Raw genomic sequence first — 18,382 nt, forward strand, 5'->3', positions numbered from 1 at the left:
AAAGTTTTGGAGATAGATGGTGGTGATGGTTGTACAACAATGTGAATGTACTTAATGCCACTGAACTGGACACTTAAAAATGGTTAAAGTAGTAAACTTTATGTTAGGTATTTTATCATGATTTAAAAATGAATATATATGCAGACAATATGAGAAAAATAAGACAATGCTATTTGCTAGATAAAATGTATTGAAAAGTTATCAGACAATCAACTTGTATTAGTAACTTTTAAAATTATGAAATATTTCACACAATAAAATGCATAATGTACAGAGGCATAAACATAATGAAAAAAAATCTATGCAGCCATCATTAAGCTTAAAACATAGAATATTACTAATAGTATTGGGATCCCTGTTACATCTTCCTCAAGATACCCCTCTCCTTCCTTGACACAAGATAACAGCCATTGCGAATTTGTGCTTATCATCTGTTGCTCTTTATTATACTATTATGGCATATGTATGTAACCCTAAACAATAACTTGCCTATGCAGCCATTATCGTGAGAGTCAACCATGGTGATGTCTGTAGCACGCTCATTGAGAACTGTGCTATCTTCTCAATGAATTGAAGCTTTCATCATTATGTAGTGACCCTCTTTACTCCTTATAATACATTTTGCCTTAAAGTCTCTTCTGTCTGGTATTAATATGCCTACATCAACTTTCTTTGGGTTATTATTTGCCTATTTAATTATATATCCTTTTTTCAAGTGTATTTTTAAATATGCTTTTATTAATTTTAGAGAGAGAGGATGGGAGAGAGAGAGAGAGAAACATCAATGAGAAAGAAACATCAATTGGCTGCCCCCTGAATGCCCCCTGCTGGAGATCGAGCCCGAACCCTGGAGCATGTGCCCTGAGCAGGAATTGGAACAAGCAATTTCCTGGTGCATGTGTCGAGGCTCAACCAACTGAGCCACACGCAGCTGGGCTCCTATATCCTTCAGTCGTCCTGTCTCTATGTCATTTCAGATGTGCCTATAGCTGAATTTTTTTAAAAACTCCACTCTGATAATTTGTGTAATTTTACTGGTACATTTATCACTGTTTCTTTTTATTGTGATTGCTGATATATATGGATTATTTTCTGTCATGTTATTTATCCACTTTTCCTTCTCCTTTCTTCTTTTTGACTGATCAAGTTGTTTTGCTGTTGTTGTTTTTAATTCTTTATCTCTTCTTTACTTGTTTTGTGGTGATAGTACATTTATAGCAATTACCCTTGAAATGTTACTGTGTGTACTTGCATACTTGACTGTTTATAAAGTCTAAAATTAATATCTTTATACTCCTCTTCCTCCAAATAAAAGGACAGAAAGTAAAACGTTATAATAGAGTACCATCAATCTGAGGCCACTTTAATTTTTTGTCTTGAGGTTTTCCAAGCAGGCTGGTGGGTGGTATAAATTTAAAACTTAGGCCTAGTGTGTGGTTACAAACTCGTGGGAGAGACTGTCTTACCCCCAACAAGAAGCAACAATGGAAACAGATTTCTGTGTCGGTTCCCCTGCCAGTAGGCAGGTATCTTTGAGACAGGCCCGTAAGCCAGGACAAGTGGAACAGGGAAACTGAGACAGACAGGAACAAACTGGCAGAGCAATTTACAGCAGATACAGAAGGTCACCTCCCTAGAGATAACATCTGGGCCTCAGTTGTATTTCAGCTCCAGATCGGGAAGAACAGCAAAACCAGGTAGGTAACACCAGGACTAGCTGCACTGGCACTGACCAATCAGTGAGGACCAGGACCCTGAAGGTGCACACATAGAAAACTGATGAATGTTCTGTTCAAACCCTCTCCTGAGACCTCCCCTAAGATTCCACCTGCAAGAGAGAAATAAAAGCCTCAAGACAAAGGACTGACAATAGTCCACCCTTTCACTCTAAGGGTCTGTGAACCTTGGAGGGTCTCAGGTTGGAGAGGGTGTGCAGTGGTAAGAGAGACGTTCAGTTCAGCTGTTTGCATTTTGTGGGCCCAAGAGCTGGTCTGTTCCCAACTAACCTGGCCATTTGTCTGAAAAGTTCAAGTTTCTGGCATCTATATTTGCCCCTAATTTTGACATTCACTTACCATTCTGGTTTCTGCTTATGTCACTTTCTTGCAACTTAACAAGGAAATTTGGAAGGTAGAGGTTGCTGGGATTTGTCTAACATCTAGGTGTTGTTTGAAGAAGGGCTTTTCAGAATATCTATACTCTTTCTCTACTAACAAGCTGACAAAATCTTTTAATCTGTTATTTGTGTAGAAACCTGTATACCATTTTCATATTTTGTTTCAATTTGTCCTGGAACTTTTTAGTGAAATGTATACACTTTTTTTCTTTTACAATTAGATTGGATAAGTACATACAGATATAAAGAGAGATGTTCATGAAATGGCTACTTAATGATTGATTTTATTTGGACATAACCTAATGTCAAATAATAGAGGATTCACAGAGTAAATCTTGCTATACTCTTATTTGGCCAATAAGAGTTGCATGACATGGAAGATGTTCATGATATGCTGTGGAGTAAATACACTGTTTTGCATGGCCCCATTTTTATTTATGCAAATATATAATTGCATTGAAAAATTCTGGAAGAAGACACCCAATATTTTGGGGTGACATCATTAGAAGATATTTTTTGCTTACTTCTTGTTGATCTATACTTTTAAAATGTGTTTTTTATGTTAAAGGACAGAATTATTTACAGCAACAAAAAGCAGGGGTCAGTAAACCACGTTCTAACCTCAGAGCTGTGGAACTATGGAATGCATCTGTCTTGTGAGCTAGTGAACTCTCCAACATTGAGAGTGTCAAATAGGCTGGGTGTCCTCCTGTCCAGGATTCCTGTCATTTTGTGATTCAGAGATTCCCATTTTATTTTCTCTACCAACAGGTCAACCAATCAATGCTTCAGACCGATAAGCAAATATGCATTCCCCCGGAGCTGCCCGAATTGCTGAAGCAATTTACCAAAGCCGCCATTCGGACCCAGCCCCAGGATCTCATCCAGTGGGCTGCGGAGTACGTACTCCTCCCTCGTTCCCATTGGAGGTGGAGATGGGTGGAGGAGGGAAGGTCTCCGAAAACTGTGAGGAGGTTGTCATGGCTGCAGCCTGGGAGTCGTGACTGATTAGCATAATTGTTTTCAGCTCTCGCATTGCTTTGGGGCTTTATACTCCACACACAAATCCGCCAAACTGGGTGAAGATGAGATGTCCTTAAGCGAACCAGACTGAGCATTAGGATCCCAGGGCAACAGGCAAAGCGTCCTGGGGCAATCAGCAAATTCGTTTATCACATCACATTCGCACTCTCACACTCCAGCGGATCCTTGCACCCCAGCCCCCAGCCCCCAGCCCCCAGCCCCCAGCCCCCAGCCCCCAGCCCCCAGCCCCCAGCCCCCAGCCCCCAGCCCCCTGTCCAGGAGAAAGAAAAGTTCAGAATCGCGGGAGCCTGGCGGGCCTTTCCCGTGTAAACTGGGGTCTCGTTCTCCAGCCTCACCACTAGATGGCAGCAGGGCACCTAGGGGAGGGCTGCGATCAGCCCGTGGGGTGAATTGTTTGGAACTAGTCCAAGCTGCTTCACTCCTTTTATTAGCCACTTTCCAACGGTGCTGTTAAAACTGCTCTTGCCCCAACCAGTGACTTTTGTACTTTGTCATGGGGGAAATTGTTATTCTCTTTCGTGTTTCTTTGAACTGATTCGTCCACACAGTACACATTATATTTTGGAGAAATGCGGCAAAACAGAATTATAAGGGCGGGAGATCTCCTGGCCTGGCTAAAAACAGTGTGCCTCAAACGCAGGTGCCCTCGGTTAGGCAGGTGCCCCCAGAGGCTGCTCAATGGGGGGAACTTACACAATAGCTGCTGGCCGGGGCTGAAACGGCTTTACACAGAAAGCCTCTGGGCTTCGACATTGCTTTTTAGACAAGGTGCCTCCTTGAAACTGGGGGACTGGGACGATTTGGGGCAGGAGTTGGGAACTAACCAGACCTCCTAGACCATTTTCAGGCTATTTTTTACTGTTTGATGGCCTCCAGTAGCGTTTCAGAAGCAAGAGAGGCTGTTGAGCAGAGCTGGTGGGTTGGGGGAAGGGAGAAGGTAAGGTCGTGTAGGTGTGCTGAGCATGGTGGGCAAGATGGACACCTGGAGAAGGCACACAGTGGAATCTAAGAGGAGGCTTCCAGGGGCTCTGAGCCAGTGCGCTTATGCTCCTGGGTTGGGCCATGCTGAGCTTTTACAAATGAAAGGAAAATAAGCCAGTGGTGCTCATAGACAGTGGTTGGTTTGTTAGTAATGAGGCCTGTTTGGTTCTCCATAAATTTTATGTATTATCTCTAATTCTGAATTTCAGCATCAGAAGACTGACTTCTTTAGGCATCTCAAGCAGACTTTGTTTTATACTATACAGTAGTTTAAAACCCCATTTTATTATTCCTGTGCTGCTGTTTTATAGCAAGAAAAATGACATCTTGGTATTGTCCCTGACATTTATGTAAGAAAACACTCCACTCTCGTAGCCAGCTTACTCTCGTATTGTATCATGTGCTTTAATTTTTTTAGCCATCCATGAAGAGTCAGTTCTGTAGTTCAACTGCAGTGAAAAAGGACAGCATGACCTAAGAGCACTCTCATATATTCAGACATTGAAAAGCTTTTAACAGATGGTTTTATGTGACTTACAAACCTGCAGCATTTTAGACCATAAAAATCCACAAAGTATTTCCAAGACAAAATAAATATTTAATTCATCACAAGCAAGAATCTCTTCACATGTGCTATCAATGAAGAAATGTTTTTCTTATAGTTATTTTGGGGCTCTGTCCCGCGGAGAGATTCCTTCAACGAGGGAGCAGTCTGAGCCAGTCCCTTCGTCTAACTGGGCAGAACTCACTCCTGAGCTGTTGAAGATGCTGCATTCTAGGGTAAGGGTCGAACTGCAGCAGCAAGTGGAAATGTGGGGACAATGTCAAGGCTGGGAGGTTACAGACAAAAAGCCCACCATCCCCCTGCCAAGTCAGCTGGCCACTCAGCATCATCTTAAAGTTCACTAAATCATACACTGAATGAAATTCTTCCCTGAGGAAAATAGCAATGGTATTGAAATGGGCAGTAAGCTGAGCTGTTAGTGGGGTCACCCCAGATTTCCCTGAAGCTGGTGGAATGTCCAGGGGCTCCATGCAATGCTAATCCCTTCTCTCCAGAAAGTGCAGGTCCATGCCCCTTGACAGTGTCTCTCTTACTGATCAAGATCATAATATGAGGACAATCATAGTTTGGGGAGGGGCATATTATCATTCTCAGTTATCCCAGGTGTGGACATAGCCCGGCTTTCAGGATAACCCTGGCTCTCTTTAGTGCCGCATCATCCTGGGAGCTGCCTGGTGAATGCATGAGGCAATATGGTTTAGCAGCACTAGACCCTGCGTTAGGATCCAGGACAGGGCAATTTGGGTGATTCAGGACGACTGAGAGGCTTAGCATCTCACTAGACTCAGGGGGCCTGCGGAGGTGTAGTAACGCTTCACTGGGGCATCTGTATCCTTGTCCCATTGTTGGCCAACAACTGGCCATTTGTTCCCCTTTTCTCTTAACCACCCAGTACCTTGTACTGTGGACATGGCAGAGATCTGGGGTAACTGGGACCAAATAACATGAAGCATCTAGACACGGACCCCATGTTATTCCTAGGAAAGGTGAGGGGTTGCCTGTGAAGTCTAGTGCAAAGAACTGGATGAAGTCTAGAAGCAAGAGATGTAACACCTCGTTCTAATTTCACCACCAATTTTGGTCTCAAACAGTCCTCTGCCCCTTGGTTTCATTTCAGGCTGCGCTATCTGCCTTACGGGGACAATAGCAGATAATAAAAGCATCAGAAAAAAATTAAAATAGAATATCAATTTACATTTGCTCATACTTCTGACATCTGAAGTTAAAATGATTAAATTATATCTTAGTGTATCTTTCATTGGCTGAGTATTTCTCTACCCTTGGCAAGGATAATTGCCAACCAGAGTCCCTTTTAACTCCTGACCCCCCATCTCTTACTGGGTGCTGGGAGAACACCCTGGGCCTCTCCTGGGCAGGTATTTCTCAGGGCATGCTCTCATCCTGCCCCTCATTCTCTGTCTTGTCTGTCTCCTACCCTGCAGGTTGGTGGCAGACTGATTGTCCATGTTAATGAGCTAGCCCAGATGTGGAAGGTGCTGCATCTCCCAACAGAGCTGTTTAATAGTGTGATAAATGTGGGCCGCTTCATGGAGGAAATTGAGTGGCTGAAGTTTTTAGCCCTTGCTTGCAGCTCTCTTGGTGTTGTAAGTTAGCTTTAATGCTTTTTGTCCTTAAGGGAAAGTCTCTCTCTAGGTCTGGAAGGGCAGTACATCTGTATACACTGAAGAAGAGGACCCCTCTTCTTGTCCCTCTCCTGTCTGAATTAGGTCATTTCTCGGCTCATCAGCCAGAATCAGGACTTAGGAGGAAAGAGAGGGGAAAACTGTCATCAGGCTCTGGGGAGAGGTTGACTAAAAGGTGGCTTCTGGATTATTTATGAATTTCAATCACTGCACTTAGATTTATTTCTATCACCACTCTACTCCCTCCATTCATATTCCTAGAGATAACAAGACCCAGCTGTGGAATAAGATTTGCTTACACTTGGGTTCCAGTTACCTAGAAAATATACATGAGAGACTTTTACAAAGAGGTGCAGCTTTATATAAAACTATTTGATAAGCATAATTGGATAAAAAATCAGAGATAAGAGAGCAGGAAAGGAGAGATGAGGCTGTGTCTACACTTACAGTCATGACATCATCATGGATGCATTATGCTCAGACAAGTTTATGCCATTTCCAGATTTGACTTGGTTTACAATTGGAACAGCCATTTACCTGTTTTAAAGAAAAAAAATACTGTAACCACTCCGTATATATATTTAAAAGCTTTAGGTATCTTATATGTGACTCAGTCTTGTTAAATACTGTTATAACTTAAATGAGAATTAATCAGAAACATGGTTGTTGTTTTTTAAATCCCTGAAATACATACCAGTTTAAAAGTTAATGAGAAAATGATTGCCTCTGCCAAAACCAAATGGTATGAAAAGGTAGTTTGAATCATTCAGCATATCTACATGCGATCTTATCCTTTCTCCTCGAATTGGTTGAAATATGCATATTTGGCATTTTTGTTTCTGGGAAAAGGTAGAAGAAATACTGTAGTCCACCTTTTCCTATGGGTTTCCCTGCCACTTTCATCATCGCCATTTTTTTTAGAGAGGAGGAGAGAGGCCATTTATGGTTTTTTTCTCTTGGTTGTTCTTTATGGCAATATTATATAATGAATAAATACTCTCCTCCAGAGGACAGGGAAATGCAGTGGGGGAGTTGCCACTCAGCACCATCACACTTCTGTGGAAACAGCCTCAAGGACTGGGGGAAAACACAGAAGGGAAAATAAAAAGTTGAGTTTTATCAATAAAAGTCTTATAGGGTCATGATTGTATTCATACCACATTCAGAGATGTTCGGGGGCTTGGGGGCAAATTATTTTATCTGTAGTTAATTGATTTTCCTGATCTACCCCACCTACAAAGCATCAAGTAAGAAAATAAGTAGATTTAATCCAATTCAGAAATTTTCATCTGATACAATAAGTGAAAGGGCTTTAAGGCAGATAGTCCAGTCTCTCAGTTTTCTCCTCAATGTCCCTCTCTTTAAGACAGCAGCTGAGCCCTGGCCAGGTGGCTCGGTTGGAGCATTGTACCTTGCACCAAAAGGCTGCAGGTTCGATTCCCAGTCAGGGCACATACCTGGGTTTCAGGTTTGAACCCCAATCGGTGTTTCTCTCTCACATCGATATTTCTCCCTCTCTCTAAACATATCCTCGGGTGAGGATTAAAAAAAAAAATGACAGCTGAAAATTGGCAGTTACTAAATAGTCATGGGGATGTGAAGTACAGCATAGGGAATGTAGTCAATATTATAATATCTATGTGTGGTGTCGGGAGGTACTAGACTTATTGGGGGGAATCACACCATAAATTATGTCTAACCACTATGCTGTACATTTGAAACTAATATAATATTAAATGTCAACTGTACTTGAAAAATAAAAAATTTTCAAATCTGTTGTTAAAAAAAAGATGGCAGTTGAGTGTATTAGAAAAGGGGTGACTCTAGGACCCTGGAACCCCCAACTGCAGGGTTTCCCACATCCCTTGGCCCTCTCTGGCGCCTCTGATCTGCCTGGAAGTAAATATTCATCTTTGTGCTTGCTAACTGTTTGCAAGTTAAGTCTTGAGTCTCTCCTCTCTCATAGCACAGTAGTCCCACCAGCTCATCTGCATTCTTGCTGGTGCTCAGGGCCTCCCGGAGTCTCTGCCAGATTGCCCTCATCTGCTCCCCGGCTTCAGTGGCCTACTTCACAACCCCTTACCACTGCTTTGCTTACTGTGCAGCTGCTAGGTTCACTTTGATATGGTTTGCCTCCCAAATTAGGAAGGGAAAACCACAAAGTGAATTGTATCTTCTACCTCCCTGCCAAATGATGAGGTTAGATGAGATGTTCCATGAGGTTCTTTCATCTCTTACATTCTGTGATTCTATTCCCCTTTCTCTGCTTCTTCTGTGACACCCCCAGGTCTAGCTCTGGATAACAAAGGACCTCTCCAATTCTGGGAGGTCCTGAGATGGATGACTTTGCCCCTCATCATTTCTGTGTCAAAGAACATCCAGAGGTGAAGTCAGCTTGAAGTTCTAGTCCGTGAATAAAGGGTGCTGTGTGAATCCAGGAACCAATACTGTTATACCCATCTGCTTCATGTTAGACTATTGCTGGGAATTTAAATGTGGGGGTGGTGAGGGTTTGCATCCTTGTTCATCCATATATCCTTAGAGGCAAGCCCAGAAATCCCTCCTTTCTCTGCCAACTCACCAGCCAGCCATGATTGCTGCACCATTTAGAAAATCCAGTTTCCTCCTTCCACAAGAGTCTAATGGCAGGAATTTTAGGTAGCAGGTCCCTTTACTCCAGTCTTGAGCTCTCTCAGTCTACACACATGGTTCTGAATGCTACACAAGGACCTGTATTCCTCTTGCCTTCCGGCACTCACCCCTTCCAGAATAGCCTACACCACCTCCTGTTCCACCGAGACCAATTATATAAAAGAAGACATTGTGTGATGGTGTTCACTGAAAGGAATGACATATCTTGTTAGCAAATAATTCACTTTCTGAGACTTTCAACTGAAAGTTTGAAAATGAGGCTCGTCAGATGCTGAAAGGCTGTCTCTGTGAAGTGGATCACCATCTGACCAAAGAGTCTGTGCCCCAGAACGCAGATTTGTTTACTCTAGATTCAAGGGTATCAGAAAGCTCCAGTCCAGGAAGTTCTTTATCCATCCATTTATTAAATCTTTTTAAATCTTATGATGGCAGTAGAATTTGAAGGTTGGTTGAATGATCAATAAAAGATGTTTGGGGTAGAAAACATCTATATTAGTTTGCTAGGGCAGCCATAACAAAGTACCGCAGACTGGGTGGCTTAAACAGAAACTTTTCTCACAGTTCTGGAGGCTGAAAGTCTGAAATCAAGGTGTGTCTGAGGCCACACATTTGGCTTGTAAATGGCCAATGTCTCCCCCTTTCTTCACCTGGTTGTCCCTGTGGCATGCATGTATCTCCTCTCTCTCTCCCTCACCCTCTCTCTCCTGATCTCCTCCTCTTATAAAGACTCCAGACCTATTGGATCATGGCTCACTTTAATGACTTCATTTTAACGTAATTAACCTATTTAAAGGCCCTATCTCCAAATATGAGTTGGGGCTTCAACATGTGAACTTTGGGCAGACATAATTCATCTCATAACAGCACCTCAATTTGAATGAGCCTGTAGGAGAACAACAGGACAAAGGCAGTACAAGAGCAGGTTTTTGTTTGTTTGTTTTGTTTTGTTTTGTATTTTAAGAGAAGCAGAGGGAATGAACTATGGATGGAAATACAAGGTTCAGTGCACACATGCTGGCAAATCTATCCAAAACCATTGTCATGCCAACCTCACATGCATGTTCTCCATTCTACTGACAGCCCCTTACCCACCTTCTCATTTGCCTGGCCTCCCACCCTCCGCCTTGGTAACGCCTGGCACACGCCTCATTCAGACCTCACAGCCATTTCTAGGAGAGGCCTCCCACCCTCCGCCTTGGTAACGCCTGGCACACACCTCATTCAGACCTCACAGCCATTTCTAGGAGAGGCCTCCCACCCTCCGCCTTGGTAACGCCTGGCACACGCCTCATTCAGACCTCACAGCCATTTCTAGGAGAGGCCTCCCACCCTCCGCCTTGGTAACGCCTGGCACACGCCTCATTCAGACCTCACAGCCATTTCTAGGAGAGGCCTCCCACCCTCCGCCTTGGTAACGCCTGGCACACACCTCATTCAGACCTCACAGCCATTTCTAGGAGAGGCCTCCCACCCTCCGCCTTGGTAACGCCTGGCACATGCCTCATTCAGACCTCACAGCCATTTCTAGGAGAGGCCTCCCAAGGGCAGGAAATAGCAAAAGAAAGTGGCTTGCTACAAACCTAAAGTTTGACATCATGTAGTATAGCTTTTGAAAACTCATGGACATTGAAGATTCTTTTTCATAAAACAGCCATGTTTGTAAATGTCAAAGAACAAAATTTAAATATTAAATCAATTATAATTAATTAATGTGCAAATAATGTCTAAATCACCTGCCATCGGGTAAAATTGTCACTCCAGGAAGGTGGCCAAGTTTAATCGGCATCTTCACATACCTCCTGACATACAGACTTACATCCCTGGGTAATACACGCCACAGTTACAGAAACACCATCTCGACGACATTCATAATGCTCAGGGAGAGGGAGGGAACCGAACAGCAAACAAGCTGCAAACCAGGGACGGCTGGCTAGCCCCAGGGGAGTTACAGTGGTGGCTGCTTCTTTCACCCAGTTCAACACTTAGGACTCCCTTTCCCCTGATCCCTGGAGAGCATGGAAGGAGAATCTACACATCATCTCTTTTTGTAAACCACAAGATATTTATGCTGACCTGTCTTTGCTAACTCAGAGCTAAACAATCTTTTCTTTGAATCATTTCTTTCCTTTATCCCATCATTTCACACCACTTTTACTTGTGAAATTTATTCAAAGGGTAGGTATATTTAAAGACAAAGATAAGTAAAACCTCAGTTCTGAACATGATCCTTTAATGTTCAAGTTTCATTGTAAGGAGTGTTTCCTTCTGTAGCAACCCTTCCATTAAAAGGTCTGCATTCATCATCTACTAATTTTTCCCAGCAATAGTGCAGTAGGTGATTCTGATTATATGGATCCACATGTCTTAGAAGAACTATTTTTATTGTGATGTTCTGTGTCACTTTTCCTGAATCTGGGACTCTTATCTCCCTAGGGGCATTACCCTTCTTCTCTCCTCCTGTGGCATTTGCTCCAAGTATCTGGCTAGACTAATCACCTCATCCCCTTGGAGAGACTGGTGAACAATAAGAATAATAAATCAATTTTATAGAATGCAAATCAAATTCTCGAGTAAGGTTGTTCTGATTAAAATCATAAATATTTTAAAGTATTCAGCAGTTCATAAACTTAGTATCCCTCCAACAAAGAAAAGGAAAATAAAAAAAGATACTCGGGAGATCAAGATTTTTTTTATTGCCTTGGCTGGTTTGGCTCAACAGTTAGAACGTTTGCCTGTGGTCCAGAGAGACCTGGGTTCAGTTCCCGCTAAGGGCACGTGCCTCGGTTGCAGTTTGTCCCCGGCCCTGGTTGGGTCGTGTGGGTGGCAGCCACTCGATGTGTCCCTTTCACATCGATGTTTCTCTCTCTCTCTTCCTCCCACTCTATCTGAACAAAAAATAGAAAAGTGTCCTTGGGTGAGGATAAAAAAAAGATTTTTTAATTGAATTAAGTAACATTTGGGTATGCAAAATTCAAACTTGCCAGGATATTATATCTAAACTGATCTTAGGAATCTATTCCAGAATAGTGACTTTCTCCTGATTTAATCTTATGGCTTTATAGACCATTTCCAAAACTCTCCAGATAGCGTGTGAAGTTTTATCATCTGATCACGATGGTGGACCTGCCCGGATCCCTTTTAGCACCTTCCAGTTTCTCTACACGTATATTGCTGAAGTGGACGGGGAGATCTCCGCATCACATGTCAGCCGAATGCTGAACTACATTGAACAGGAAATGTAAGTAAACTTCTACCAACTGGAGGGGAAAGAATATGAGAAAAATAAATCTAGCAGGCCTAGGTATTCAGAGGTTACTATATTATACTGCTCTGGAAACAGAGAAATATTGTGGAGAATAAAAGATAAGGATCCAAAAGAGAAGGGGATGGAATGGTCCTGAGCAGTGATTCTGAGTTGCAGCACAGCGCCACCTGGGAACCTGTTAGACATGCAAGTTCTCAGGCTACACCCTGAACCTACTCGATCAGTAGCTCGGGGGCAGGGCCCAGGCACCTGTGTCTTAGCAAGCCCTCCAGTTGATGCTGGCTTGAGTTCAGGGTTCACCAGTGGGGTAGGAGTGGAGGAGAGCAGGCAGTCAAGAGTTAAGGGAAAAGGAGGGTGATGAGGGCAGGAACCACAGCAGAATTCATTCAGAGAGTTTATATATTCTTTCTTAAGATAAATTGTTAAATGGACTAACCTCAGATATATATTTTTTCCCAAACAGAATCGGTCCTGATGGTTTAATCAAGGTGGTTGACTTTACCCAAAACCCTAGGGTTCGGTTGGAGTAAAAGCACAATTTTGGAATTTTAAAGGGAGATACAGAGGTGACTGTGCTTCAGAATAGCTGAACTCCACACACCATCTGACGCCCATTTTCTTGTACAACTGGTACTCACTAATAAACAATTTGGCAAACATATGAAATCAGAAGCGTGTGAAATTAAGATGTAAAATTATGGAGACAAAACACATTAAGCCCAGCCGGTGTGGTTCAATTGGTTGAGTGTTGTCCCATGCACCAAGAGGTCACAGGTTTGATTCCCAGTCAGAACACACGCCCAGGTTGCAGGCTTGATCCCGAGTAGGGGGCGTGCAGGAGGCAGCCAGTTGATGTTTCTATCTCTCTCTCCCTCTTCTTTCTTTTCTCTCTAAAAAAAAAAAAAAAAAAAAAAATCAATGAAAACATATAGATATTTTTAAAAACCCACATTAACAAAAGATTAGTATTCTCCCCACATGGGCACTTTGTAAAAGTGGCTGGGAAGCATGGATAGAAAATGCATCTCAAAACAACACCAGACTGTCAGGTTTTCAAAGATAGAATATTAACCAGAAAAAGTTTTGATGTTTTGTTATTGTTAGGCATAACTTAGATAAGTTTCTTTTTCAATGGTCAATCCATATTTTTACCAGTTTATTTTTCCATTTGTTGGTGCGATTCTAGTCATTCATTCATTTACTCACTCACCAATATGTACTGAGGTAGGCTATATGCCAGGGACAGTATTGCCAGATAAAATACAGGACATTGGTTAAATCTGAATTTTGGATAAACAAATAATATTTTCATTTCCCCCCTAAATTTGTCAACCCTAGGCAGGAACTGTGCTGGCTTCTGGACATAAACAAATAAATCGTATTTGAATTCTGCCCTCAAGGAGTTCACAGTTTAACACTAAAATAAGAAAGAAACTTAAATCACTTTAATCCGAATGACCCTCAGAGGTACTAATGAAGTGTTTCAGACATCAGCATTGAGGTCAATGTCAACAGATTTTTCTGACACCATATACAGATGTAATGGGACCCTCTTGGGAAAACCCCCTGCATGAGCTTAAGACTGGCTGACAAGGTCACAGAAAGGTTTTCCTTTCTTCCATGAAACAGATGAGATTAACAGGCCTTGGGGTTATTGTTCTTAAAGCCAGGTGTATCAAAGTTGCTGGGTCCCTTCTATCTGTAATACTACCCCCTCTTAAAAGTTATATTTGTATAAAAATCATGTTAGCTTGCTTTTTTATACATATCTCTCTCTCTACTGAATCAGGGAGAACTTTGTCTATTAGTGTCTAAATAAGTAAAAGAAGATTGTGATGGAATATCACCATAGGCCCTTGATTTCGAGCTACAGTAAAACAACACAAAGAGCTGAAACATATTCTATAACCATAGTCATCCAACTACACCTGAAGGGGCATGGCAACAACTAAGATGGCTGTCTGCCATCTTAGCCACAGTGGCCCATCATTTATATCTACTCTGGGACCTTAGGCTGTTTGCAAAGGCTAAACACTGTAGGCGAACCTGGCAGTGTAATTAATCAGGGTGAGAGAATGAATGAAATCCTTTAAAATCTGCCTCAGTCTCTCAGTTTCTCTTTCACTGTGATCAAAGAACTTAAACATGATCTTGCCTGAAAAGTGAAGGGGAGCGAAGGGAACAACAACCCCATTTGAAAGAGCTTATGACAGCAAATTAAGTTCATAAACATAACAAAAGCAATGTTTCTTTGGCAATGTTTCCTCTAAGTCATTGATATTGCTAAGCCCTGTACACCCATCAGACACCCAACCCTGCTTCAGTAGTCACCCCGAGGGTGGAAAACAGCTTTGCCCCAAACCTGCACTATGCTGTATTAACAATATTATGAATATGTTATTAATAATAGTCAACATTTATTAAGTATTTACTAAGTACAATACGTCACATACATTCTCAAATATTTTTTTAACCTGATCTGATGAAGTCATGTTTTATCTCCATTCTATAGATGAAACAGTCTTAAAGAAATTAAGCTGTTCACTGTCACTGGTAAGAAGGAATTCAAATTCAGGTTTGCCTGACTCCAAACTTGTATGCTCAATGCCTATCTTAGTATGGAGTACCCCCACCATTACCCCGCAAAACAGCCTCTGAAACAAGGATTTAAGTGCAAGCAGTTTAGTATTTGGGAGGCAATCCCAGGAACAGGGGAAAGGGAGAAGGAAAAGTAAGTAATGTGAAGAAAGCTAACAGAGCGTGTGCTATCAAGCCAGCTATCCCTGGAGCCCAAGCCTTCTGGAGGACTCTGGGAGACACTGTAGAACGTGTCAGAATTATCCCAGCCTGAGGGATGAGGGAGCCCTTTATTATCTGCTAAGGGCTTCCTCACCAAGTTCCATCTGTCACTGACTAGAGGCCACTTCCAGGGGTATTAACTTTCTGGCATTTCCAGTTTGCCCAGCTCATGACCTGAGCTTGCTTCCTTTGCTCCAGAAAAGAAAGTGCCCAGGTAAGAAGTCTTAGGTGTTCACAATAAGCACATGGATTGGGACACCACCAACATCTGCTGCAATGCCTTACATAGATTTTAATGAGACAAATTTTTAGATTACTAATCACTATCATTTCTCAACTTGGGTCAGGCACAAGCCCATAAGGGCTGTAGGGCAATAACTGACCAACACTATGTATTGGGAGGCAATCCCAGGAACGGGAAATCATACTATATTGAAATCACACTTGACCCTCAAACCTGGCACATTGTCCCAAACCAACGCTTTCTTCACTGTAATGAGATCCTTCCAAAGGGGCTCTTTTAGTCCCTGTGGCCAATAGACCCTTGTCAGACCCATCCCACTATCCTTCCACTCGTGACCAGAAATATCTGAATCCTAGTATGACCCAAGTTAAGCTGTCAGACTGAGGCCCCTGTAACATATGGTTTGTATTTCTCCTTTAAAAAGAAAAAACACTCAAAAAGAAGCAATAAAATCAGGATTTTACAAAGAAAAAGAAGTTGGCTCTTTCTTTCCTAAATTAAGCTATTTTGATTAAAGTGAAGACTGCAGATACATTTAAAGCTTCAGTGGGAAATGCAAAGATTATGACTCAATTCCATTTTCTCTGTGCTCCGTGTCTTTTCTCTCCTTGCTGTTCAGTCAGGCACCTCACTATCCCTAGTTAATCAACAACTTCCAAGACCACCAGGGCCCTGAAACAGAAGGAGCTGGACACTCAAGTGTGGAAAGTTGGTCTTGAATTAGGTAAAAACAGTATTCTTAACCTGAAATCCTTGGAGAGGCTCCTGAATGCTTCTGATATATATATTTCAGACAGGTGCACATTAATGTTTTCTGAGAAAAAAAATACAAAGCTTTTTAGCAAATTCTCAAAATGGTATATCATCTCAAAAGGTTTAAGAACTGGTGGGTTAGAAATAATTCCGGGAGACACCAAATGACTTGAAGAAAGCAACAGGGCAATCTCAGATCCTTTCAAGCAGATCTGAGCTCATGCTCCCAACATTTAATTTATTATCCAGTATACAGCTTCTTACTTTTTGAATCTTGTATCCTGGTTGTAAATCTTAACTGTGTTTTTAGTTTAGATTTTCATATTCTTTGCAACACTGGTTGTTTCCTATAAATTGGAGCATAGTTAAATATGAACAGCCCTGGTCAGTTTTTCTCAGTGGTTAGAGCGTCGGCCAGCACACAAATGAGTCACGGGTTCGATTCCGGCCAAGGTCGCATACTTCAGTTGTGGTTCATCTCTGGCCCTGGCCTGGCCATGCAGAAGGCAACCAGTCGATGTGGCTCTATCACATCAATGTTTCTCTCTCTCCCTCCCTCCCACTCTATCTGATGATAAATGGAAAAGTATCCTCGGGTGAGGAATAAAAATAAATAAATAAATAAATAAATAAATAAATAAATAAGAACAGAGACTTCTTTCACACTTCAGAGGTGAGCCAATTGGAAAAGCCATGGTCCAATGCACTAAATTATAAAACACTGCCTCAACCAAGCACAGTCATTAACCATGATACTAGAAGGACTTAAACATCCCTATCAGGCTCAAACAAGTGAGTCCTGGACAATCCTGAGTCTCAGAGCATTCAAGTGGTTATCAGCTCCAATGCATCAAAGCAGTCCAAACACTGACTGGTTCATTTATTTACTCGACAGTTAAAAAATCCCTATTAGATGCAAGGCATTGTGCTATGTATTGGGATACTATACTAAGATAAGGTCCCTGCTTTCAGAGACTAAATTCTACTTGGGAAGACAGACATTAAACAACTAATCATACCAGTGAAAAAGTGGTGTCATAACATTCTAGTATTGGGGCACATGACCTGGTTTCCAGGAATGGGACAGAGATATGGAAGGAAAGGCTTTCTTAAGGAAGTAACCTGAACACGAACTCAGAAGCCTATGGCTTCAGTTCGCACAGATGACTCAGAAATGTGTATCTGTAACTGATCCCTCTCCACCAACCTCTAAACACAATTATCCAATCGCCTTCTTGATATCTCTTGGATGACTCGAAGGCATCCCTAATCAATATGCCCCAAAATGAGTTCCTAGTTTACATTTTTTATAATAAAACATTGGGAGAAATGATTTAATAAACTTCCCTACTAAATATGGATCTCCCCCATCACCCATCCAGATACAAAATCTAGAAACCAAGGTTAACATAAATACCTCCTAAATCTTCACCAAATCTTGTTCATTTTACCTCCTATAGTGAAGCACATCTGTCCTCTTTATCTTCCCTCACCCCATCCTCTTCTCCCAGCTACCAACATATTTCCTCTGGACAATATGGTGACTTTGAGTCTCAACATGGTAGGAAAAAAAGGCCTTCAGCCAAGATTTTAAAGATAATTTAAAAATTAATAGGGATGTAGATGAGGAAACCAACAAGGAATGTTGAGGCAGAGATTAACAAACCATCCTTTCACAATAAGAGGAAAAAAGCACTCAGCAAACTAGGAATAGAAAGAAACTACTTCAGCCCTGGCTGGTTTGGCTCAGTGGTTAGAGCGTTGGCCTGCGGTCCCGAGAGACCCCGGGTTCGGTTCCCGCTACAGGCATGTACCTCAGTTGCAGTTTGTCCACAGCCCTGGTTGGGTTGTGCGGGTGGCAACTACTCGATGTGTCCCTTTCACGTTGATGTTTCTCTCTCTCTCCCTCCCTCCCACTCTATCTGAACAAAATATCAAAAAATGTCCTCGGGTGAAAAATGTCCTCCGGTGAGGATAAAAAAAAAGAAAGAAAGAAAGAAACTACTTCAGCATAATACAAGCCATATATGAGCCCTGGTTGGTTTGGCTCAGTGGTTAGAGTGTCGGCCCGAGGTCCAGAGAGACCCGGGTTCGGTTCCCACTAAGGGCATGTACCTCAGTTGCAGTTTGTCCCCAGCCCCAGTTGGGATCATGTGGGTGGCAGCCAGTCGATGCATCTCTCTCACATTGATGTTTCTCTCTCTCTCCCTCTTGCTCTATCTGAAGATGAAAGCAAAAATGTCCTCAGGTGAAGATAAAAATAATAAAAACTAAAAAAAAATAAAAGCCATATATGAAAACCCCATAGTGAAGATCATAC

The 18,382-nt window shown here is 42.1% G+C and overlaps 1 protein-coding gene across 1 annotated transcript; it reads left to right on the forward strand.

Annotated features, from left to right (window-relative positions):
* The first annotated feature begins 2,899 nt into the window (after window positions 1–2,899).
* Window positions 2,900–12,796, forward strand: ROPN1 (rhophilin associated tail protein 1). The gene is made up of 5 exons (XM_036243858.1): window positions 2,900–3,015; window positions 4,804–4,921; window positions 6,149–6,310; window positions 12,064–12,239; window positions 12,730–12,796. The coding sequence occupies exons 1-5, from the start codon at window positions 2,900–2,902 to the stop codon at window positions 12,794–12,796; spliced, it is 639 nt and encodes a 212-aa protein (XP_036099751.1).
* Window positions 12,797–18,382: the final 5,586 nt, after the last annotated feature.

The sequence above is a fragment of the Molossus molossus genome, unplaced genomic scaffold (genome assembly GCF_014108415.1).
Source record: "Molossus molossus isolate mMolMol1 unplaced genomic scaffold, mMolMol1.p scaffold_m16_p_5, whole genome shotgun sequence".
NCBI classification, from domain to species: Eukaryota; Metazoa; Chordata; class Mammalia; order Chiroptera; family Molossidae; genus Molossus; species Molossus molossus.